This window comes from Haliaeetus leucocephalus, unplaced genomic scaffold (assembly GCF_000737465.1).
Source record: "Haliaeetus leucocephalus isolate CR32 unplaced genomic scaffold, Haliaeetus_leucocephalus-4.0 Scaffold41, whole genome shotgun sequence".
Classification (NCBI taxonomy): domain Eukaryota; kingdom Metazoa; phylum Chordata; class Aves; order Accipitriformes; family Accipitridae; genus Haliaeetus; species Haliaeetus leucocephalus.
The window spans coordinates 683,305-710,497 of record NW_010972477.1 but is presented as its reverse complement, the minus strand read 5'-3'; the positions used below and the strand labels follow the sequence as shown (position 1 = coordinate 710,497).

At 39.7% G+C, this 27,193-nt stretch overlaps 1 protein-coding gene across 1 annotated transcript in view; it reads right to left on the bottom strand.

Moving 5' to 3' along the window:
- Window positions 1-27,193, bottom strand: part of ADCY1 (adenylate cyclase 1 (brain)) — a 127,852-nt gene that overhangs the window by 67,829 nt on the left and 32,830 nt on the right. Inside the window, exons 5-6 of the mRNA XM_010577084.1 lie at window positions 25,361-25,472; window positions 9,973-10,100 (exon numbers count right to left, since the gene is read on the bottom strand). Of these exons, the coding sequence (XP_010575386.1) occupies window positions 9,973-10,100; window positions 25,361-25,472 (240 nt within the window). The remainder of the gene's footprint in view (window positions 1-9,972; window positions 10,101-25,360; window positions 25,473-27,193) is intronic.

Genomic DNA, 27,193 nt, shown 5'->3' with positions numbered 1-27,193 from the left:
TTTGCCACTTTTGCAGTACTTGCTATCGTCCTACAGAAACTTAGATATTTTACTGGGAGATAAACAAAGAACTTTCTGGCTGTAACTCAAATAACTCAGAGACAGCCAGCTTAACTTCTGCACTTCCCTGTTTATCTTGCAACTCACATATTTACTTTTTTTTTGTCATAAATGTTCCTGTTTCCCAGTGCGTATTTATTTCAGCAGGATGACAAGCAACCACAGCGCGATTGTTGGAATCAAAAGAAGATTTTTTTAAACTATCTTATTCAGTTTAATTTTAACCTGACATGTAAGTAAGCAAACATGTTTCAATTCTACCATTACTCCAGACTGCTTTCAACTCAGTATTAAAATGGGCTACCTGGCTTCTTCTTTTTACCAAAAAATCTCTGTTAATGTTTCTCCTTACCCTAGCCTTGGGTTTACTGGTTGGTAGATTTTTCTCTAAATCTTTTTTTCCCCCCCCCCCCCCCCATCACTCATATAAAGATCATGCCTGATCCTATATGGGCTAACTGAATTTCCTCATGAAGTAGTTTAATATTAAACACTAAGGAAAAGATTGGTCTTGTGAGTAAAATAAAAGCTTGAGTCACTCAAGACTTGCATTTAATTTCTCTCCTCTTTTACCACAGTTTGTTGTGACTCAAACTAATTTTATCCTCCTTCAGTTCTCCATCTTTAATATCAAAATAATACTTTCTTTTCCTTACTTGTTTTGTTTGCAGTGGCTTGATCTCAAGGTAATAGTGTAAAATATTTAATTTGTAATTAAAATAATATAACATAATCTGATATGGACCCCAACACTTCCTCTCTGTGCAGCACAGAGGGTTAAAAATAATCAAAATATTTAATAATTAAGTTATTGTCTTATTTATGTTGTCACAGTTTAGATTTGTGATGTTCTCTAAGTTCACCATTTAATTAAATTCCACTTGAATGAAAACCTACTCAGTTAAAAATTAACATTTTTTTTCCCCCAAGTGTCTCAGACTTTCAGTCTTCTTGAATGATACTTATTTAGTATTTAATGATATTATTTCAACTGATATTTTCACCCTGTGCTACTGCTAGGAAACTATTGCAACTACTAGTAATCACACAGAGTTGTGCTGCACCTTTACCTTTATGGTATGTTCAGCTAAGCATCATCTTCTATGGTGAGACTGAAAGGACACAGACTTATATTTAAACACTTTTACAGTTTCTGCGAGAAAAGAGGCATGAAGAGGTACTAGTTGAGAAGGTAAATGGATAAGCAATGACTCCACTCTACTATGTTCTAATCAGTTCAATTACCCAGTTACAGGAGTACAGGGCAAAGAAAATGATGAAACCAATCAATCAGTGCAAGACAGCAGATGAAGAGTGTTCATAAACACTAATATCTTTCCAAAGCTCCTGCAAGAGTGGCACAGAAACCACCGGTAAGTATGGACTTGCACCTGTAAATGAAATCTATCCTTCAGAGATTTTTCACTGTGTAGCTGGGAAAGGAAGAATTAATTGGCAAAGTCATTAGTAAAAAGCATTTTTAATTTTGGTGCCACAGTAAGGAAGGATTCTTCATTTCTGTGAATGTGGGCCATGATGTAACTCACACCCTGCACGGACTTGTGAACACCGAAAAGGAGCCTTGAAGCTAATAGTCTTACACATTACATGCAGAGATAACACTGCACATAAATCTTTGTAGCTCTTTCTGTTACAGAGAGAGCTGGCATTCCACAGTTAAGTTGCAGTCTAAAAAGAGATAATATTGGTAAATAAATGACATGGACTTGATTTTCATTAGCTTTTTAAAATTTAAATTTTCCAATGCATTTAACAGGAGAAGACCTTAAACTGAGGCTCTGGCTATAATTTTCCGTTGATCTTCATTGACTAATATATTTTCTAAAGTATCATCCGGCTACACTGGATTTGGCAGAGAGGTCTTTAGGAGGACTCTTCAACTCTTTCAGGAGCAGTTACTGTATTTGTCTCTTGTATAGTTGTACTTGATTAAGTACAATTAACAGAAAGGGCAGCATAGGTCAAGATGTGGGTTGAGCAGCACAAGATACCTGGCCTCAACTTAAGTAAGGAACTCTGCAGCCATGAAGTGCTGAAGTATATACCATGTTGGCCATCACTAATGTGAGTAATGTGGAGATATCTTTTGTCCCCATAGGGAATCTGGGCATACCACAGTCATATTTTATGCAACAGCACAGAAAGGCTTATGCACAGCTTTCTGAAAGATTAAATATTTCCGTGTTCCATTTCTACTCACTGCAAGTCAGCTTTCCTTTATTCAGTATCTGTTCCCAGTCAAGCCTCAAAAATGACTCCAAGGAGTCCTAAAAGGACTTGAGTGTTACAGGGCTTGTTGTGCACACTGTCTGCTTGACAAAGCCTTGAGGAAACGAAAGGAGCTAATGATATAAGCCACCTAGTGATAACTTAACCTTTGTATCTTCACCTGTGCGTGTGTATGTGCCATTAACAGACTGACCTTACAGCAAGACCATACCCTGCAAACCAAAGCCCTTCAGGATTACACCTTGCTTGCCTGTCTATGTTCTCCCGCATAACTAAGTACCTACGTAATTATCTTCATCGCCGAACCTGCAAGTGTGTGAGTTTCTCTGCTTGCAAATGAATGTTGGGGTTTTTTACCCATTTAAAACAGTATATAAAACCTCAGGCTAAATGTAACTGGAAAGAGAGTGAAACTCAGACATTGATAAAGACCACCCCAAACATTTGACCTTGCTTTATCCCAACTGGCTTGAGAGAGAGGGGGAAATGTCATCTGCTTTTAGAAATTTAAATAGCGTAACAAAAAGTAAACGAAAGGAAATGAGCAGAGAAATACAACATGGCCGATCATATTCCTTGTTAAATAAGCTGGACTGTATAATGTACCAATGAACCCTAAAGCAGAATCTCACAGCTCATGTTTTGAACAAAAGATTTCCAGAAGTAGTCACTCAGTAAAAAATTTAAATCGAGAACTCAATTACATTTTCCCCAGAAACTACAGTGTGTTTCAGGGATGTTTTCGCCATTATTAAATTTGAGTAGGCAGAAAAGCTCATCAACAGTTCATTAAACTTTCTGAATTTACCGTGAATACCTGTATGACCTTTATGCAGTTAATTTCCATGAATATACCCCACTGAACTATCAAAAATGAGGAATGTTAAGTAATATATAAAGAATAGGCTTCAAATATAAAATCAGAGCAGTACCACAATCATATTCCCGAGCAACATCAACATTTCTGCACTAAAATATCACATAAGTGTCCAATGATGCATTTTAAATTATAGATACATTTCTGAAAAAAATACTAGCACTTCACAAACAAGCCATGAATAGGATAAAGAAGTTTCTCAAATAAATTATTAATTACAACTTACTCTCTCCTAGATTCAGATATAATATACTCAAAAGTTTTCCAAATGTTAACACAAAAGTAGGCCCAGAAACAAATGGAAATTGAAAAATATTTTCTTTTTAAACTAGAAGTGTGCAGAGTCCATGTAAGTGACTAATAAGATGACCATCTACCTTGACAGCTCAAGTACCCTACCAAGCCTTTAAATTTTAGTTCTCTCCTTAGCTACAAATATTTCATGTGCTGCTACAAACCATCAAAGTCATTTAGATCATCTGCAGAACAGCTCCAGACCTGTGCTGCATTTGAAGGAAAAAAAACAGGGCTCTGCATCCCATTTCTTATAAGTTATTCAGGGCTTTTCTTTAGGTCCAAAAATACCTGCATAGAAATAGATGTTTCCCAGTTAAAGGCATAGACCAGATTCTTGGTTCAGTTCCCTACGTTCGCTTTTTCTATACGCACGGTTCTAAGATGAGCGTGCCCTGTAATGTCGCACATGTCCCTACACACTTCTGTGTCAGCTCCACTTCAACTGCGTCAGGACTCGGTCAGTCCTCGGACGTCGGTGACGAAGACTCTCCCTCCGCGGAGCGCTCTGCCAGCCCGGCAGGCCGCGGCAGGAGAGGCTGCCGGCCATGGCCCCGCAGCGCCCGTAGGCCAGGCCCCTTGCCCTCTCTGCGGTTTGGCGGCCATGTTAGGCCTCTCAGGCAATTAAGTTTCGTTGTCTGAAAACCTTTGCTGTCCTGTTTTCGGCAGCTGTTTCTCCAGGTCAGGTTTGGGGTTTTTTGGTTTGTTTGGGTTTTCGTGGTGGTTTTTTTTTTCTTAAATATATTGACCAGAGCTGCATGCTTTCCCAGTACGTTGCTCACCTGGAGCACGGCAGCAGAGAGCCAGGGCTGTGAAGGTCTGATGGCTTCAGCAGTCAAGAGGCTCCCTTTCACAGAGGTGCAAGCTGGCTAAGCCTTCACCAATGGTAGGCAGCTTTCTCCACTGCTGAAAATGCAGTTGCTGGTTCTCCCAGAATTCAAGGTCAACTCACTCCTGCCAGTCCAAACTTTCCCAGGCCCTGGACCTCTGGAGGACCAGGGGAAAAGCATCAACAGTGTTGATGTCAGAAAAGTTAGTCTTCTTCCTCAGACAAAAGATCACGTGGGAAAACTTGACATTTCAGTTGGGCTTCCTCAAACTGGCTGCTGTAGTTCCTCTCCCTTCCCCAGTGCCTTTGGTCAGCTGGTGACCAAACCCATAGGAAGGAGACAGTTCAAGCATCAGTCTCTGCCACGACCCATAGGAAGGAGACAGTTCAAGCATCAGTCTCCGCCACGACCCATAGGAAGGAGACAGTTCAAGCATCAGTCTCCACCACGACCCATAGGAAGGAGACAGTTCAAGCATCAGTCTCCACCACGACCCATAGGAAGGAGACAGTTCAAGCATCAGTCTCCACCATGACCCATGCAACCAAGCAGCAACACAATGTGCAGGTGCAAAATAAGCCCAACTTCTATCTGTGAGGTCTCACATGGATGACCGGTGGAGTCATCCATATTAGGTGGAGTCATCTGTATGGGATAAGCTCACCTATGTGACACAGAGAAAAGCTGACAGACCCCACTGGGGTGCCTGGATTTCAAGAAGCAAAGGTTCAGGGACACTTTCCTTCAGACCTCTTCAAACCCCACATGCAGTAGCAACATTCAATCCGGGGGCCAGACGAGACCTATTCCAGACTAACCCTCCGCCTCCTCCCCCACTGTAACACGTATAGGTTAAACTGAAGTAGTCAGCAGCAGCTGCTGTGATCTACAGATGTGCCATGCCACCTGCTAATGGAGACATAGCCCGTGATACAGCTAGTGGTGCAATTCCCTCTGAGTCAGTATCAAAATGGCATCCTAGTAAGATGTCAAGGGAAGGAGTATCGTGAAAATGTACAGTTTATGTGACAACATGAATGATTACAGGATCCCATTACACTTCTGACAAGTTTATGAATGTTAACCCCAGTATTTTGGCCCAGTCCCAAATCCAGTATTTGTATCCTGCTCACCCAGATTCCCTCCTCATTTCCCACTGGAAACATTACAGTTCATTTCTTGCCCTGTGGCGTTACTGAGTGCATTTAAGTAACTCCCTCATTTCATCACATTTCATCTCCTAAGAGGTTACATTTCTGGACTGAACCAAACAATTGCTTAATATAATTTATATCACCTGATGAAATGCTCTGTAAGGCAAGACAAACTATTATTAAGAATGTATAAAATTGCCCCCATAATACTAGCTTAAATCAGAACTCTAGCCAGTTCATGGGAGAGAGAGGAAAGAGCTTGGGTAGCTGGGCAAAACTTTTCTACATGGCAATTAGCTAACGTATCTATTTAGAAGGTAAAAGACTGTAGTAAATAGAGTGGAACCTTCAAATGTGGCAAGCAATTTAAGTAAGGTGAAGAGCGTACTTGGCCTAACACACCGATCAAAACCAAGGTGAGGACAACATCTGCCGCATTACAGCAACATCTGGCACATTAGAGGCACTAATGAACATGACCATTTTAATTATATTACTTACAAAAACCTGACAGTTAAAACTCAACTGATGAAAGCAACATCGGTGGTATCCAACACTTATCTCCCACTTAAATACTGCCATGTTGGTTTAAGTGACTTTGAAGTACAACAAACACCTGGCCTGTACTGAAGCACTGACACAAAACTCATTGGCAGCAGAAATTCTTTTGGAATAGAAACAGAATATAACACTACCTGTTTTGTTGTTTTTTTAAAGAAAAGAAAAGATCCTCACATAATGATTCTGGTCTGACTTTAACTGTGCCCTTGAAAAAAATACTTTGTAGAAAGAAGGAAGATGAAATTGTGAAAATTTTAAGTATTTTATAATGTTCTTTGAAAATTACCCTGAAAATCTCAATCTAAATGTAGTAAGGCAACATCCTCAGATGATACTCATAGGCAGCACCATATTCTAGGATACTTAAATAACAGTGACACAAAACGTGAAGAGAATAGAAAGTATCAATTTATATGAATTCATTAAAACACTCAACTCAGTCAAATCACAGATGCATCAACCAGCCACTAGAAGTTTCTATTCATTGATTTCCTGGAAAAAGCACGTCTTGGTGGTACATATCTCTGGGACAGGCACTTTTGACAGATCCATCAGCTGGATCACAATTCAAGTGATTTTATTTATTCATTTATCCCAGGTAATATGACAAATCTTTCACTAGGGATGACAACTTCCAAGCATAAATTTACAATGCCAAGATCTGATTTCTGCAGTAAAGTGAATAGACTTTTAGAAGACTACCAGCTGGCATCCAACTCTGGATGAAATGGGGTAGTTTAAAAACAAAAGTGACTCTGCATCTCATGGGACAGATAAACACCACCTAATAATCATACCAATAGAAAATAAAATGCTGCATTCCAACTTCACCATCATACGCTCTTCACTTCTCCTTTTCATTTCCTCAATGTATTTTCAAACAAATTAATCTGGGGAATCCATCTTCTAACTTTGGTCTCTGTGAAGAAGTGAAGAGTTTTTTTCCTAATCTTCAGCAGAACTTATTTTCCTGGTTTGAAGCTCTTCGTGCAGTTGGCTTAGCTACACGCTTCTGTCAAGAAAAGAACCTCACCCAGAATCCAACAATATCTGAACAGATGATGCTTCACTTGCCGTAAAAGAAAAAAATAGTACTGCCATCAAGGGCAATGGCACTTGGAAGGCACTATCTTCCTGTTTCCTAACATAAGCAAAACAGGCACATTCATTTAACTAAGAGAAGAAATATGTATTGAGCCTGGATCTTACAGTCCTTACTCACACTACTAATTCCTCATTGAAAACAAAAAGGGATTAATTAATTGTGGTTATGTACAAACGATGCAGAATAGGTCTCTAGCCATTCAACAACCGCAAATAAATCTGGTGCTCTTTCATAACCTTGACTCTTCTCCATCTTGTCCTCTCACCATGCTCTGACCACTGACTACACTAAAGACTTACAATTTATGAATTCTTGAAAAAATAAATGCTGAAATTGTCAGTTAGTTATCTGCTACCACAACCTCTGACTAAACATGTCTAGATAACACACTACAGCCCATCCACTTAGAATCACAGAGTTTCTGATGCTGCAAGGGTGTCTGGAAATCATCTAGACCACTCCTGCTGCTCAGAGCAGGGTCAGCTACAGAAGGTTGCCCAGGACTGCGTCCAGCTGGGTTTTAAATCTCTCCAAGGATGCAAACTCCGCAACCTTCCAGTGCAACCTTTCCAGTATCTGACCACCTCCACAGTAAAAAAGTTTTCTCTTACATTTAAATGGAATTTCTTGTATTTCAGTTTGTGCCATTATTGCCTCTTGCTCCGAGAAAAGTTTGGCTTTGTCCTCTTTACACCCTCCCATCAGGTATTTGTATGCATTGATAAAAACTGCCCCTGAGCCTTCTCTTCTCCACGCTGAATGGTCCCAGTTCTTTCCTTCCTCTTTAATTCAACTTCTTTTTCGAGTTTACATTATCATGACAGCAGCCAATAAATGATAACATAAAAAGGGAACATGTTTCATTTCTATTATTAGTAGAACTGAAACATTCAAAAAAGGGAAGTTCAGACAGTTATATCACTATCTTATTTGTACACATGAAACACAGCACAACTAATGAATTAAAGATTAATGCTAGGTTTAAAAGAGGATGAGAGCATCAGCTACTGCTTTCCAGGGATTTAAAAAAAAAGTTGGAAAATATGTACAAGGCCTGTATATCTAACTATGCTTCTAAAGGCCAAGGCCTCCTATCCATATACTGCTGGAATAATGCACATATACATTCATTTACAGACTTAGGATGTTCTTTAGGATTTTATAGTGTCATAGACTATCATATATTATCATAGATTAGAAAGTCTTTTATCAATTTTACAATGTTTACAAAGATGATGAACTTGCATTGAATGAGAGGGAGAATATGGATTCATTGGCCCAACTCTTCACGCTCTGAAAGATTTTATAAATGAACATTATAATAAAAACAGATGGATTGAACTAGAAGTGAGAATGAGCCTTCAATTGCTTTAAGTACTTCTCTCCTTTTTTCTATGCTTTCAAGTCCTCTGCAAAGAAAGCTCAATGAATCCAGGTTCACAGAAAAGTTTAAGGTTGATATGAAACAACAAAAATGGCTAATAATGTACATGTTCCCCTAAGGCATTAGCAGGGTTTGAACAACTAGCCATTACTTCCATAGAGATAACCCCAAATCTCTTGAGCAAAACTTACAGTGAACTTGTGAGAGGAGCATAATACATTCTTCTACAACACCAAGACTCTCCAGAAATGAATACAATTTGGTTTTGGAAAAACAACTTCTTTGTGTGCATATATGTGCATAAACATCCTCACATGCAAATGGATGACATGAAATATACGATGTGGCAAAAGCTTTATTAGAAAGAAGAAAGAAGGTGACATGTTCCAAATAAAAAATGCATAATTTGAATTCATAAGCCTTATGTTTTCTTATTCTAAATACTTTAGTATTCATTTTTAAATTGACATTACACTGTGGTCTATTTGCCTTCACAGAGAAGGTAGGTCTTCTCTGTATACAATGCAAAAATGTGGGGATTAAGTGAGAGGAAGCAGAAGCTTGTGTCAACTCCATATTCCCAACAGTCCAGCTGACAACAGAGATAAGGAACAACTGGCTACTGGAAACAGCGGACAAACACTTTCCTGTATACAACAGGCTAAGGCCCCTGATGTGACACACTTGTGCAAGCTCATTCCAAATATAATAGCACTGTCCTGACCAGTATTTATTTATATACACAATTAATACAGGTGTGCACTCCCTCCTACAGCCTCCAGAAATTCCCAGTCTTTATCCCTTTCCTCCTATGTAATGAAATCGATCTCCAGCTCTCGCTAAAAGCTCATTCACAGTTCTCTCACATTCACATTTTTCACCTTGGTAAAATAATGATTAATGCAGAGCTCTCAAGCATAAAAAATGTCTTCTGATCAGCAAAGTGAATTTCACATTACATTTCTGAAAAGCAGAATAAATTAAATGTTTAAACATGACATACAGAAAGGAGAAATCAGCAAGCTATCATTTTGAGAATACAAACACATATACACCATGCATACACCAGGACTGGCTTTGAGTTTACATACTGGTGTGCAAAATGAGCAGTGTTTATCGCTGTCAAACAAGAAATTGGACTTCTTTCTTTGTGGCAAATGGCAATAGGAATATTTCATTACTTCCCAGTATCTTTCTGACCCCTAATCACTATGTGTATGTGCCTGTACATATTCATACTTGTGGATTTTTTCCTCACAGTGATTAAATGGAGCGGACAATCAATGTCTAGAATGACCCTTCCTGAAATCAGTATCTTGTGACCTGAATGCAACAGTGTGAATTGCTAGGTGGGCTGTGCTAGCAGACATGGCTGTTTTTCGGAGAACACACTTCCTGAATGTCACGTAGAAGTTATTGTAGCACTCCTGTCCGGGTTCACCGTGCACAGTACTTACGTGATGGTGTCAATCATATCCAGTCCCATTTCAACACAGCAATGGGCATGATCTGTTTTGGGCTGGGTCAATCCTGATACACAGTAGTAACAGTCCCCTAGGATTTTTATTCTTCTGCAGTGGTTTTCCTTTAATAAAAACAGAACGGGGGAAGTTTTACTATTCTTATAGATATTCCAATATTTACAGGATAAAATCTTCTCCAATACTATGCAATCATTCACAGAATCCTTTGGTGGTCAAATGAAGTAATTTACAGTTCATGAAATCTGGGTTCCCTGTACAGAACAGCTGACATACACGTATTTGTTTATCTACTTATTTACAAATACACACATGTATACTGGAGATCAGTCCCGCATTTTTCAACACACATAGGGTAACACTGCTTAAAACTATAGTTCTGAACAAGTATTATTCCCTTGCCCTCACGTTAGGTCAGTATGAAGTCAAGATTTACCATGAGACTTCATTTCTGTATGAATCAAAACCAAAGGACTGAAGCCAAACTACCACTGAATATCAGGAAATATTTGTATTCTGAGAACCTTTTGTTTCAAATCCAGTTCCAACTTACCAAGAAAGATGGTGTATTTATCTGTAAAGGTACACACATTTGTGCATTACCAATTCATAAAACACAATTTACAATACGGCATGATCAGTGTAAATATGACACACTTGCAGATCAGGAGATACAGTCGATTTGCATTACCATCGAATTTATCTCCTGTTTGCATACAGTTTAATTTCTACAGCCAAAGAGATCTGGCTAAATCTCTCCCATTTTGAAAAACCAATGATGGCATGTGATGATTGCTACATTGGTCTGAGCAGAAAGTTCATTTCTCAACAGAGAGCACATAACAAAATGCCTTTAACAAAGCAGTGCCTTTAACTAATAAACTATGAGGAGACATGAAGAGATGGTGGTATCCCTTGCAGCTGGACTGTTGCAGCTTCTACCCATTTAGAGTATGGCACAGAAAAGTAAATAACCTGATCAAATGAATCCAACTTACACAGCTGGGACTATGCCAGTAAAGTGCCACGCAAAATTAGCTGTTGTGAATATGAGAGAAGATTAACAAAAATCTGATTCCTCCCCCAGCAGTGTGCTATATAGGCTTGACTTCAGTGGCACAGAAAGGGGAAAAAAAAGGGGGGGCAGCGGTGGTGGAATTTAAAATTTCTGGAAAAAATGACCTAATCATACTGGTTCAGCTTCTCATATAGGCACATATTCTCATCCAGTCTCCTGCCTACAAGAATCAAAGCCTTCCTGAGTTGACCACACTCTCCACATCATTACCCATATTCCAGCTCAGAAGCGCTGGTTATGGCCTGCACCAACCCCTTTCTCTCGGACATGTCATACACCAGCATTCAGGGCTTGTTATGACACACTCTTCCAGCTGCAGGCATTCCCATGCCTGTCTTCTTTGTAAATGTTTCTGAGTATTGAACAAATATTATAAAATGAGAATTACCTCTGCTCAGGCACGGAAGAAGGCATGCTAACACTGTTTGGGAAAATCGGTTTGTCTACTTCTTTTTATAAATAAAGCAGTAAATTCAGATCTTGAATCAAAGAGAGACATCTTTTTGGGTATGCTAACTAGTAGAAAAGGCTTTTCTAAAAGTGACTACTTAACATTTCTTCTGCTGTACCGCAAGATTTTAAATATACCACTAATTATCATTGCTAATATATATTTTAATGAATGCAAGCATAATTTTTCTAGAAGCATTATCACCAGGGCCTTAGAGTATTCCCACAGCCTACAGCCACAAAATGCCTCACCAATTTTACTTGGAGTTTTAATTGGGTATTTTGAGATCCTTGGCTAAACGGTATTATATAAGTAAAATAATTACTAATGCACACAAAGTAATATGCAGACCTCAAAATCTACCCTGACACAAAACAGGCCTTCCAACTCAAGGTTTTTGGACAGAAACCACTAAGTTTTTTAATAGAAACCACTAAGTTTTTTAGTAGAAACCACTAAATTATACTGCCAAAATAAGCTTTTTTTTAAAATTGTGGGCAAATCTTGAAGCAGTAGAGAGTACTCAGTAGTTAAAGCTGGAACCTACTTTCCAAAATAAATCCAGTTTTGGCCCACACCTTACAATCCTCTATAAAGCCCTTTTCATCTTCAAATTTGGTATGCATGATTTGTGGCCAGGCACTGACTATTTGACCCAGCTGTAAGTTGTTCAGAAAAACCATTTCAGTAATCTGGGGTGGACAATACGTATGTGTTAATCGATCAGTGTTCTCTCCTATGCAGTGTCTACCTCCAAAATGGCTCATTTCTAATGACTTGGTTTTCTTAGAGAGCTTACCATGCTATAAAGCAGTATTGCACGTTTTATAACGGGATACACAAAATTACTGTCAGACTGGCACAGCACAGCCTAGCAGCCTGGTATATAGTTTAAGAAAGGAAAAAAAAAAACAAAAACAGAACAGGGCTTGATCCATTACCACTTTTCCAAGGCAGGTTATTACTTGTGCAGGAGAAAAATAAAAGAAAAAGAGAATAAGACTACAGCATTTTCTGGAGAGAGATTGATTTTGATGAAAGACATATGGCTAAATCACCTGGTGTTTTTGAAACCACCACTCTGTTCCTTGTCAGATGTTATCCTCACTGCCCTTATTTATAATAATCAGTTAATATACAGTAATCTCTAGAAAAATTGTCTGATTTCTTTTTCTCAACATGTGAGGCAGACTTCCAGGAAGGAGATGCAGTGCAGCTTTGTAAGAGCAATCTTTTTAAGGATTGATATGCAAATTAACAAACCCAACCCTTTCCCTCTCTGTTTTGTTTCCTCAGCAACTTCCAAAGAAGCCCTCGACTCGGCAATATTTTTCACATTTGTGACAGCGATGAATTCAAGTGTGATAGTTACAAATTCTAGTCACAGTTGATACAAGCAATGTCTCTTTAGAAACAGCTGATAATTTGGTTTTATGCACATGATAAAACCCACCAGAGATTGCTAGCACTGCATCAGCCAGGCAGCTTGCCCACCTGCGGTGCCTGGCTGAGACGTTTCCAAGCGGATCTGCAGAATTCCCTCTGGCACAACTATCAGTCACAGGGATTGTCAGGGTGAAGTGGAAGCCCAGCTCTGAAAGCAGAGGATACTTCAAAGTTGCTAAGAGCTTTCTTTACACTTTCAGACAAGCACTTTATAAAGCAGTTCATTCTACCTATCTGTCAGGTAGAAGGGAGGGGGGGAGGCCGCCTGTTTCAATTCTGGGGTTTTGTTGTTGTTGTAGTTCTTGATTTAAATGTATTTTGCAGAAAGACTGAAGTCTGCCAACTCAGACTGCAGAACTGGAAATTCGGACCTTAACTCCATAGTCTTGTACTATACAAGTCAAATACTGTTTTCTATACTCAGAACAAGGCTTTTTTCTTTTTAAATAAAAAGTAAAGGGAAAAGAACTTGCAGTTTGTAAACAAACAAACAAACAAACATATATCAAAAAAGGTTGTCTCAGAGGAATAACAAAGTTTAAGGAGCTTTCAGACCTCTCCCAGCAGAATACACAAGCAGCCAGCCAGGTGTTCTCTTGGACAGAGAGACTGTACTGGATAAGTGCAAAGTCTTTTAAAGGTGGATCTTTCTCAGATATCAGATTGCAGCAATCCTTATTGTCACTGCTAGGTTTTGGGTTTTGGGGTTTTTTTTTAATAGGCTATCCAAGTAAGTAATCATTTGTTACATGAATAGATCCAAAGTCAGGGATGCTCAGTACATTATTTTTGTTTCTTGTAACACTGTCTGGCAGGAGAAGAGCTTCTTTAAAGCTTTTGTTTATTTTAGAAATGGCAGTTGCTAATGCAGGAAAGAGTCCCTGCTCTGCCTTCTGTCACTGCAACAATCTATGTATTTCCACAAACTCATGTGTCATCATGGTGTGTGAGCATCTATCAAAGCCAAAAAGGAAGGCCAGATAGATTACAGTTTTAAAAAGCAAGATTTTAAAAGCTAAACATTGAACTTCTCCCTCCGGTAACTCCACTAGCTGCACTGGAATTGCACCAAGGATGAGTCTGACTCTGCGTGACTTAATTACAATATATCTTATGCTTATTATACACATCCATTTCTTTTTCTGCAAGCCTGCTAGCAATCTGCTTTGCAGGTGTGCTCTTCAGACTTTTACTGTCCTACCCTCCTGGAATCACAGTCTCTGAGTAGGAGGGATTTTATTTGTCCATAAATTAGAAAGACTTTTTTTTGCCATTCCTACTAATAAAAACTGCATCAGCTAAGGTACATAAAAAGATTCTTTACTATATTCAGCCAATTTGGATTTAGTTATGCTGTGCAGAGTAAAAGAAAAGATTATTAAGGCCTACAAAAATATGCATAAACAGCAATTTCCGTTTCCCCTAACTCAGACCCTACCAGTCTTACACTCTCCTAGAATGCTCTTGGACACAAGCAGTAGTAACATTTGGTTTTGTTTAGGCTAGAAACATGTGAACAGGGGTTTGGTCACTACCTACAATGCTTACTGATTGCAAAATTAAGAGTCCTAAAAGAAGAAAGAAAACCAAAACCAACACATGTCCAGTTCAGCTATTTAAGAGTTGGGGTAAAAGGGCGGAGATCTATTAGGCCAGCACTTACACTGAAGGCTTTACTCTCTCAGGTAAAGGCTTTGACATCCTCACCAAACCTCAGACTTCAGCATTAGTGAGATATCTGGATATTGCCCCTGCATAGCTGCAAATGAGTACACGAGCAGCGCTGCATACAGCGGAGGAGTGGAAGGAGATGCACTGGCAGCTCAGGGAGCAGGTCTTGAGCTCAAAACCCCTTCACGCCTCCCCCATCCATTCACTGCCTGAAACTCAGTCTGTGGGGGGAACAATAACATTGCCCTAATCCCTGAAAAAAACCACTGTTAGCTCAATGTTTTCTTTGCATACTGAAGACAAGTCTTGGGCAGAGGGAAACCATCAAAATGCAAACCTCTGATGGCTCAGTTTTCACTGAGAGCAGAATTAATTCTGGGGGGACAGTGGAGACCTGCAAGGGCTGAAGAAGGAAGATACACTGCTCTCCTGGTGCTGCCAAGAGCTTCGTCACTGGGGCCAGGCAGTGCCACGGAGGGGCACGGTCACCCTCCCTTACAGACGTTCCATGAGCCAAAAGGAAGATCAGCGACCCCGAGGAAAGGACCCATCACAGAAGTACTTTTGTGTTTTATTCCCCTTCATATATTTCCTCTTATTTTCCTTCGTTCTTGGTTTATCAGTCATTTTCTTTTGGAAAGCCCCATTCCAACAGCTTCCTCTGAGCAGCCTGCTGTGCTCAGAGCTGAAATGTTTGTATCAGGTAGGCAAAGGGGATCAAATTTTCAGTTCATATTAATCAGCATGGCATCACGGGTTTCAGGGGAACTACACTAATTTATACCAGCTGTCCTGCTAATCCTCAGGGACCTAAGCCATAATTCAATAAACCAGGCTAACCACATCACAGTTACAGTCCTTTCTTAGTTATTACACTATAAAATGAGTATTGGGGGGGGGAAAGGCAAAGCACCTCTAAAACTCCCCAAAGACATAAAATAGCAATAAAATGCATTCCTTATTTATCTCTCTTCACAAACCTAGAACTTCATTCTGTTTCCAAAGAGGTCTTGAGAGAGGACAAGATAGGATTCACCACTGTTACCACTGCAGCTTATTTTCAATTTATTTCGCATGTGTAGCATATTTAACATTTATAGCACTAAATGTCAAAGTGCTATTAATCTCAATAGAAAATTGGATTAGAGAGCTTTGAATCACTCTAGAAGTTAACAAATTTATCTATATTACAGATGTGTATAAAGGCACAAAAGAGACTTACAGAAAGAATAGTAATTTCTACTATATCCTCTATAGCTGGAATGACATCTCTGTTCAGATTTGTCCATTAGATTGGATCAGAAGTGGAAAAAACCTGTATTTAGGCTATCATGCTGTATAAATATATGCATCCATACATATATATGTGCATGTACAACATGCACAAACATACAGTTCTGCAAATTTACCTACACCCTCTTGCATATGTACACAATATAAGTGATAAATGCAAATTTTAATATTCATCCTCTGGACTACTGACATACTAACCAAGGTGGCTCAGCCTGACAGTTACAGGCCAGACGGCAGTTTTGAGCCCCCCCTTTCAACAGAGTTGAATACAGACTGGTAGAAGATATTCTAGTCCACTCCTTCCTTTACACAGAGGTATAGTGAATGTCTTACTGCTCCAAGCACCTTTGGAAGGGCACCGTGCGGTGTTCTGCTTTTAAGGTAGTGGTGAAGGACAAGCCACCCTCCTTCAGGGTCATAGAAGAAAAGGCAGTGAACTGGATGGAGTTAGTCAGAAGGCTGTACAGTGCAACTAAGCAATACCATATCAGGTTATTAATTTAAGTTCAGTGCATGGTGAGAGGGCGAGATCCTTTGTAAGATATGAGCTTACATTTTTGATATTTACACTCTCCTACTACATTTAATTTCCTTATAAAATTAAACAAAACACAAAAGACCTTTCTATTTTTTTTTCCCTCAGCTCTGTAACTCCATTTTGTGCACCAAAGAGCTTTAGAGAAAAACAGAACCAAAAACATTCCATGGGAAGGACAACCCAGTGCAAGTCTCAGACTGCAGCAGTACTCACAAAAGATGCAGCTAGGTGCAGAAAAAAGATGAAGACATGGGTTTAGATTCGCATGCAAAACACTCCTTAGAATCCTACTTTGAATCCCCTTTGAAAGGGCCCTCTTTTTGTGCTGATGAAAAGTGAGCCTACTTAAGCTAACTTCTAACAGCTAAATCTGTGAAAATCATAGAATCACAGAATCATAGAATGGTTTGGGTTGGAAGGGACCTTTAAAGATCATCTAGTTCCAACCCCCCTGTCATGGGCATCAACATCTTCCACTAGATCACGTTGCTCAAAGAGCTCCATCCAACCTGCCCTCGAACACTTCCAGGGATGGTGGATCCACAACTTCTCTGGGCAACCCGTTCCAGTGCCTCACCACCCTAATCATAAAGAATTTCTTCCTTACATCTCATCTAAATCTACTCCCTTTCAGTTTAAAACCTTTGCCACTTGTCCTATCACTACAGACCCTGGTAAAGTCTTTTGCTGACTTTCTTATAAGCTCCCTTTTATATATTGAAAGGCCACAATAAGGTCTCCCTGGAGCCTTCTCTTCTCCAGGCTGAACAATCCCAACTTTCTCAGTCTTTCTTCATAGGAGAGGTGTTCCAGTCCTCTGATCATTTTTGTTACCCTCTTCTGGACCCACTCTAACAGGTCCATGTCCTTCTTGTGCCGGGGGCCCCAGAGCTGGATGCAGAGCTCACTCATGCCATCTGCAACTTTTATTAATGACAAACAGTAATTTCACTTATCATTTTACTTTTTTTTCAGTAAAACAAAAAGATTTACCAACATGGTTTCCCTGTGCAGTATACAAGTCTATTTTAATGACTATGCTGAATGTGGGCCACAACATGTGATAGATTATTGAAGCCAGCTTATCAGATAAACTTCATAGTCAAATCCTGAGTGGAATGAAGTGACATGGAAATTACCACCAGCTCCATTACACTGCAGTGTGCCAATAGTGATAATACACCTTTGAAAACTGTCCAGCCCATTAGAAAATTTCATTGAATCCTGTCGATTACTGCATACACTTTAACATTTCTTTTCACCCAGGTTTTAAACTGTGGGTTTAAAAATTGAAACAACTATTTTGATAACCTTTTAATGGAATAATGCCTGCAAATAGTAACATTACCAACTTACACTAGTTCTTGCACATCTGCTAGTCTCAGCATAAAAAACCTTGAGAATGAGCTAACTGCAATACTCTATAGAGTTCAATTTAGCAGGGTAATGGAGACATACTCATAGCGATAACAGTTAGTATAGACTTAACAAGAAGAACTTCTACAGAGTGGCAGAAATAATAGGAAAGAAAAACAAATCTGGTTACAGTATAGGGAGTACCACAGAAAATGGCTTAGTAGGCTCTGACTGAGGAAAGCTGGCCATGTCCAGATGAGCATATGTAAGCTTGTAATTTAGCAATATATTTGTGAAGTCATGACAAATTATCTGCCATCATGGGAGCCATATCATGCATGAACAAATGTAGAATTATTCAGGATAGCTATAAAAAGGAAGACATTTTGCTTCAACTGCTTTCCCTCAATTTTATTGGCAATTATATATGCTGACCTGCAATAACCTGCTGGTTCTTGGCCCACCTTTTCTGTGCATTCCCATTCTCACAATAAATTCCTTCCCTACTCCACATGGAGAGTAATTTTACAATTTAGTAATTTTACAATTTAGTTTTTAGTCCTGGAGAGTGAGAACCTATTTAACAGTCATATATGTTAATTTACTTGGAAATGAAAAAGGATTTTAGCAAGATGTATTGGGTCTGGCTGAGATGGAGTTACTTTTCCCCACAGCAGCCCTCATAGTGCTGTGCTTTATACTGGTAGCTAGAAGGGTGTTGATAACACACCAGTGTTTTGGCCTCTGCTGGGCAGTGCTCCCCCAGCATCAAGGCTGTGTCTCCAACATTCCCCCCTCACCATTAGGCTGGGGGTGGGCAAGATCCGGGAGGGGACATAGCCAGGACAGCTGACCCAAACTGACCGAAGGGATATTGCATACCATATCATCTCTGCTCAGCAATAAAAGCTAAGAGAAAGCAGGACTGGCGGGGGAGCACTCGTTATTACAACGTTTGTCTTCCAGAGCAACCACTACACATGCTGAAGCCCTGCTTCCTGGGAAGTGGCTGGACATCGCCTGCTGATGGGAAGTCGAGAATAAATCTTTTGTTTTCCTTTGCTTCCACACACAGCCTTTGCTTTTGCTTTATTAAACTGCCTTTATCTTGACCCATGAGGTTTTTTCCATCTTACTTTTTCCCCTCCCTGTCCTGCTGGGAGGGCGAGTGATAGAGCGGCTTGGTGGGCACCCGGCGTCCAGCCAGGGTCAACACACCACACAAGAATATTTTACACAATCATCATGACTGATAGGCATGCTTGTCTCCTTCCCAGCTTTCATTAAGTATCCTTTAAGATACTGTCTTTTTATGAAGAGGAATATCCCAGGAGAAAGAAGCCTAAAACAAATACACTATAAAATGTTGAAAAACTAAGCTCTAAATCTCAGGAAATGGATATTTTTCCAGGTTCTTCTGAAAAGAACAAAATAGAGAGGATTTTAAAAACACGTAATGTTTGTGCACCAACAAAAGTATGAAATACAGTCATGCTGCAAACAAAAAAGCATGGGAAATCTTCAAGACCTAATCGCTGGAAATGGCCATTCACTTCCACTTGGCCGAATTACTGAAAAACGATGGCTTGAGAAGAACTAGCACGATCTTGTACACAGCTGGCTATAAAAAAAAGTCTCCTGCAAGATTTCCATGGACTTCAAGGAGATAAAAAGTCTGGCTTGAGAAGAGCAAAGCTGACTGCTCTGAGGATAGTGCTTCTAGACTCCAGCGCAGGAGGTGCGGCCCCCCCCAGGCCGAGGAGGGGTCCCGACAGCTGTCCCCTGATGCACTGCTGTGCCCCCGTAACAGATCTGCCCATGGGTGAAGGACTCCAGGTAGGACTGTGTATGCAGAGTACATTAGACAGCTAAAATGTGCACCTGGGTTATCAGTCAAACTGCCTCTACAACAATGAGGTGAAACAGGCACTTCTGGAGTGCAATTAGACATCCCTCTTGGATGACACACATTGCACCCCAGAAATACCGTTCTCTATGCTAACTGCATAAGGAGTCAAAACAATTAGTTTCAGTACAAATGCCCACACTGCAAGCATCTGAAGCCGATCAGAATAATCCAACACAGTCCTATACAAAGACGCACATCTCGGATTTGCAGAATGCATACTCAAGAAGAATTTGGTAATTTACCACGAGCGTGCAAATCATGACAAGAGTTATGACAGAGAATTGGCATACCAAGCACAGTACCCTCTTACCTAAAAATTACCATAAAGGAGGTTAGCCAAGACCTAACCTCTGCGGTACCTGCCCGTTTATACGTTCCTACAATACTTAAAGTGTGTGACATAATCTTTCTCCCTGAAAAACTGTCCCACAGACACTTACTTCAGCTTCACACCGTATATACACATCATTATTCCCCGATCCTGCACAGTCACAGGCATATTCATTGAGACCGCTTTAATTTAAGAAAGCTTATTTCCTTAGGTCTCTCTAGGAGACCTCTCCAGACAGCTGTTCAGAACAGACTCAAGCTTACATGCGTGATGTGCCTCAGTGAGATCCTGTGTCTGCACTATCAAGGGAACTTGGGGAGACAAGTCTCCTTAAAATTAGCCTTTGTAAATATCCCCCCCTAGTGCACACTTACCAGTTTCCACAAAGAAGAGTTACTTACTTTATGTTATCCAGCACTAACTTTCTCATCTCAACCAGCCCACAAAACTTTGTTCATTTTATATTTTAAAATTACATCATAATTATTTTCATATAAACTAAAAGCATTCTGTAGATTCAGTTGAATCAATTTCTTAAAGTGATTGCTTCTAGGAATAGCTAGTTCAAAGCACAACAAAGCACTGACTGTTCTTAACACAGTTAAAAAAAAACAACACAGAAGCTGATTAAAATATTACTTACTGACTCCTTGCCTAAGGCTCAGAAGCAACGTTGCTAAGTTCAATATCTTTGAGGCTGAACGGGTACAAAAAGCCACTTTAGCAACATTGAAATTTGGAAAGTAAAAATTGTTAAAAGCTAAGAAGGTAATCAGGAAAGGATACTAAATTAAAATGGAAAGAAGTAAAAATAGATTCAGCCTACAAATACTGACAAAGCCTGAAGGTATACAAAACTGCAAATGGAAGGAACAAGAAAGTGGCGGCTGTCAGTCTGGCTAATAGATGAGATGCCAAAAGTGGCATGAACAAGTAAGGGCCTTCATTCAGAATATCAAAATCCTCTTCTGGCAATGGACTTTGAAAAGAGCCTAAACTTCATTTATCCTTATCCACTTGTAAACAGAAAGTCTTAGAAGTCCAAGATGCAGTAACATGGAAGTTGAAAGTGAAATAACTGAATCTGTTAATACAAATAATTCATTCTCCATGTAGATTAGATTAAGGAAGTATGTGAGAAAAATATACCAAAGAAAAGAACAAATAGAGAAGATCAAAACTTCTCTAAAAAGCAAACCTGTTTCATCATGATGCAGGATGCTGGAGAAATGCCTCCTCTTTTCTATTACGATGCCTTACTGAAGGTAAAACATTTTGGGTATAGCTGAACTGTATCACAAGATAGTGGAGCTGTGACCATGACAGTACCCGAGCAGGGGCTTGTGCAACTCTGTGTGATGCTACTTGGGTAACTGCAGCCTTGAGAACCTCCCTCATTCACAGTAAATCCATGCCACAGCTAAAGCATGAAGAGAAAATGCACTGAAATATACAGTGTATTAAAGTAACAAGGCACCCGGCCTAACTGTCACATGTCCAAGAATTCCTTGGGAACATAAAAACAACACAATGCAAATGACTGTATCTCATTAAAATCTGTCACTCTCAAAAGTAAGCTGAAGAATGACAAACTGGAAGCTAGCTATAGTGTTGAAAGTTAATTGCAAGGCATCTGAAGACCTCATGCAAAGATCAGTTCTTTAAAGCATTCATTGATAATATGTAATACAGAATGACTATCATTAGGGCAAAATCTGAGACTGCACGAAGTTACTCTTGCTTACCCAAAAGTGGAAAAAATGGAGAAACTTCAGAAGTAACAGCCTGAACTAAGTAAACTAAGCCTGAACGGCAGATCAAATCCAACAGAAATTAATGCAAAATCATTCTTTCTATTTGAACTATTCACAGGCCTTATAAGAAACATAACTAACGGCATACATTCAGGAAGGTGGCTTGCTATTGTTGTGTACAGTCCCAAGGGAACCTCTGCATGGGCAAACTTATCCAAAATGCTTGTAGAAAATCAGGGTGCCTAAACACTGTGACATGAAAGTATTTCAGTAACCAGACATACAAATGAACACTGAGGCATTCATAACTGCACCTCTCCATGTGGATTCTCTGATGTCTGTCTAGGATGAAGGTACACTCCTGCAAGGATACTAATATTGTCACTCATTTTTGTTTGGCTTTAGATTTTTGAGACTCACTTTCCTTTCTTCAAAGTGACTGAAGTTGGCCCATAGACTCCAAAGTTATTAAGGGGACCACAAAGTCCTATATAAAATATGACTACCTAAGATTGTTTCTTTAAAAAACCAAATAGTGCTAGCCATCATTTTGAGTACTGTATTCTGATCACCTCTTCTCCTAACAGTTCAAAGACTCAGTGATTTACAAGGTAAAATAGCCTGTACAAGATCAGTGTTTGAAAAAGATATTTCCTCTAGAGGTGAATAAAAAAGAAGGGACAGATAAAAGTACAAATCATTTCTAGCAGGGAGTAAGAAGATCAGGAATTTTCTTCCCTCTCTATTAACAGAATGCACAAGCAAACTTTGAAAGGAATTGAATGACAATAAATTGAAACCTAAGGTTTGTCTTCAGAACTCCCTGTCACAAACTGTAACTATATTTGAAGCTATTGTCATTTAAAAAAAGGCCTAGCATTTCAAAAAGAGCAAAACTATTTGCCTTACCAAAAAAATCAAACAGCATATAGAAACAGAGAAAAATCTAATGCTAAAAAGCACAAACTAGCTTCTAAATGTCAGAAGGACAAACTTTAGGATTAAATTGTCCCAGATCTCTCAACGAGAATTTTTATGTTTGTCTGAAGCACCTGGTTCTGGTCAGCTTCAGAGCTAGACTGTCAAAAAGCAAAGACTCACTGTTCCCACAATGTGTCAACGTGCCAAAATGCCAAGCCTCTTCATGAGACTCCCAGCAAATATATGCTGCCTTACACTTACTACACTTCCCACAGTGGTGACAGGGGTTTTTTTTTAAGCATTACAGTTTTAAGACAGGACAATGGTTTTAACAAGGGTTGTCATAAACTGCCCCTTCCAGATGATATTGCTTCCTAAGAAGCAGCAGCACAGGGCGTGCACACTTACCGATCACACTTTAGTAGTCACAGGGAACACACCTATGACCATTACATTTTTCTTTGAAGTCCCCTGTAGTTTCCTCCTTCATCATTCTGAATACTACAGCACAGCACTGTTTTAAAATCAGCCCAGTCCTCTGTTTTGGCCTAATAATGAATATCTAGAAGTTGTCTGAACCAAGAGATCAGAATCCTGAAAAGTTGCACTTCTCAGCACATTTCTTCTGACTGCAGGAGACACAGTAACAAGTCCCCCTTTACCACATCAGAAGGCACCAAGGAAAGCTCATACGTTCTATCCTTAATCACACCCCCATGCAGCGGTCTGAACTAGAAGGACAAGTAAATAACAAATCTTTGTCACGTAGCTGAAAGAAACCATGAGATTTATTTTCAAATCTGGAAAGAGAATGCATGCAGGCTGAACGGAAAAGCTAAGGCTTTTTAGCTCCTCTACTCTCTGCGATCTGCTGCTTCTCTGACAAACAACTAACCTCGCACCCAAAGCTGGCATCTGCCTGGGACCCTGGGTTCAGGTGTCACTGACGCTTCCAGTCGGCTGCGCCTGGCCACCGCTAAGGGAGCAGCACGGTACAGTAGCCATCTCCCTGGCTCAAGTGCCACGTCACGTGTCACAGGCATGGGCATTTCTGTGTGCACATCTGTGACCTCGTGTTATGTGGCAGCACTCCCATGTTATTACATCGCCTTTATTCCATGGCTATGATGACTCCACAAATTAAAGCATTGTCAGTTTTAAAAGAGCTTATTAGATGGCTGGTTGACATTTGGAGGATGAAATTCAGTAACGAAATTAAACTAAGGAGACTATTTGAAAATTTTAAGCTGTTGCCAATGATCATCTACATGGCAGTCACTTTTATTTCTAAGGTATACATCTATGAAGTACTCTGGGCTGGGGACCTGTGCTCTCTGTGAGACAGTGACAGTAGTTCCAGTAATAAATTGGTTACACAAAGGCTTATGAGTGTGTTACATATTCATACCAAAAAACCATACTTCCATGGCATCTCTACTCAGCATCTAAGTTAGTCTTCTGTTTCTCTTGGAAAAAGGAAACACACAACAGTTTCTCTCTGTTATGGCTTGAACATCTAGTGCAAATCAGGACATAGCACTTGATCAAATGACAACCCTTTTAACTAAGGCTAGGTCTTCCTCAACCCTGGCATCTTGTGGAGCAGAAGATTTCTTTCTCCTTGGGGTCCTTGAAAGCTGTTTATCAAGAGGGAGCCATAGATGTAAAGTGTCCACAGGCTTCAGTTCTCTTATGTGGAAGACTACATCAAAGAGAAGTGGATTTCGACTGAAAAAATGTGGATGCTGTTTATGTTGGGAACCTGAAGAAATATGCTCTCTAGGCTGCTGCACAGAGCCTGAAGACAAGATAGCTAGATAATGGAGGAGCATAACTTATCTGGAGGTGACACTTCTCAGCAATGACGGCTCTGAGGACATGGCTGGCAAACAAGAGAGATTTTATGAAGTTTTGCTTAGTTCAAGGGGAAAACACATTTTCAGAATACCGTTAAATGTAATTTGAAAGAAGATGTGTGACTTTTTCAGGCACATCCATTCCTCTCATTTCTTGCCAAATGCTTGTGGTACCATTAGACTGGTAGGAGTTATAGGCAAGGAACATTTCTCTCATTTTCTTTTCCTTGGGGATTCTGGCACAATGAAAGTGCAATGACCAAAACATAAGCATCAGGTATAATATGTATCCCATTTTGCCTACAATAGCCCCTCTGAAAAGCTACTATCATTTCTGTGACAAGGAGTGCTCTCTGTGAAGAACTAATTTTACTCTCTAGCTTCTTATTATCACAGAAAGTAGTTTCATGCCATACTGCCAATATTCATATTTTCCATTATCCTGGTTTTTTTCCATGCAGGAGAGAAATGTAAATATTAAAATATTTTCTCTATTTTGTACAAATGAAACCGATGAAGAACACTGATGGCCTCCAAGGAGGGGGAAGAAAAGTATATTTAAAAATAGCAACTTAAACGCCTTTCCTAAACAATTAAATACACTGTTTTCTCTCCAGAATATTAATAAAAAATTGAAGCTTTAGAAATTCATAACACGTGGGTCTAAATCAATCAATTACAGATTTCTAACATGTGTAACTCATGCATCGTCTTTCAGAAGGGAATTTAAATTAAATTGAAATAAGAATGTTGTACTTACTGTAGCTAATTCATCAAATTTGCCAAAGAGCTCATTCAGCAGCTTCACTAGCTCTTGGGCAGTACACTGTGATGCCAAACTAGTGAACCCCACAATGTCTGCAAACAAAATGCTGTAAAGAAGGAAAAAGACACAGAGATATCAGTACAGAAGACATCTTCACATTCTCATGATCCTCTTCTATAGCACGAATGTGACCCAAAGCACAAACTCAAACAAGCCCTGAAATGCTATCCATGAAGTGCTAGTTGGAACAAAAATGGCAAAAAATCAGACACATAGGCATCAGCCTGGTGCTGTCAACTGTTGTAGGGAATCCTGGGACACTTTCAATGCCTATATACCTACCTATCTCATATACGTATCTGGTGTAGATATGGCAAAGCATCTCATTCATGAGGTTCCCCCATGAGCACTCCAGGAGCACCGAGAACAATTGCTTCTCCTCTTTAGAGCTGGGATCTTCTCAGCTCAATTGGTTTCAAAGACAGTTTTTGCAGTGGTAGAGTTCTACAGCCAAAATGATAAACCTTTCATGAGGTTTACTAGGTACTGAAAGACAGGAGTTAATAAGTTGCATACGGTAGCTCCGCGATGTGGTCTTACTGTTTTCCCTGTGAGGAGCTAGCACCCAGAGTGTCAGGCCAGGCTTCTCCATACTGTGCTGTGTGGCTCAGGTAAGTGTCCAGCTTCCATCAATGTTAGCAAGGTTTTAATGTCCAATGGTTTACCTGCCTTAACAATCCCTACCCATCTGTGGTCATAAGGGAGAAAGCTGAAAGAAGCACAGATACTATGACAGAATAAAAATTCTTGTGTAGATCCTGAAACTTGAGACTATGGAGCTACGATCCTTTTAATTATTTAGATTCCTTCATCTGTTGGCAGACGCCCAGAGCCCACTGCAGGAACCTAATGCATTTATCTCCAACATCCAGACTACAAATGTCAAACAAGTCTTTATTTATGCAAATGCTAACAAACAGTCCCATGCTACATGGCCTAGGTATACTTGACATAGTGTAAAACTTAGCTTGCAAACTGTAAATTAAATTAAGCATTACGTACTCCCTTTCTCCTCAACAAACCTTCACTCTACAGATAAAATAGCAGATGCTAGAAAAGCAGGACTAAGTCTACTGTTTCCCATTCACCATAACCAAGTCTGATCTCTCCCAATAAGCTACAAAAAAGAGCAAATACAACTCCTGACTCAGCCCCTCTTTCTATAATTTCACTTAACCCAGTTGCTAAAATCCCTCATCCACCAGAGCAGGTTCGGTAAGGTATCCCAGCACAAAACCGACTCATCCAAAATTCAACGGCTTTAATCTACAAACAAAGCCTCTATGTTGTCATGTTAATCCTCGGGACAGTCTCCCCACTCCCTTCTCCTTTGAGCATTGTTATGAGACCATTGCTCAAGATGGCCCCCATTCAGGGAAAAAATAGCTATTCCATTCCCAGGCTTCTTAAAACAAAACATTCAGCATTTAGTTAGTTTTACAGATTCGCGTCTCTGCTATTGTGGATGTGAGCCAACCAAGTGATGGGTAAGGTAAAAGGCATGAACAGAGTGCAGTAACGCCAGCAAAGCGCTCTGCATATTTGCACGTGGAGATCTACTTATTCTCATAATTCTGGATTGACATCCTTGTTGTTTGACAGCCCGAAGCTGGTCTTTCTGGAAATTCATCAGTTAATATCAAATCATTCTCCTAAATTCCTTAAATATTTTCAAACGTACTTGAATGTGCATCAAGGTCTTTCGTACAGTTTGCTTTATGACCCATTTGCTTTACGACCGAAATTCACATCAGAATTCATACAGCT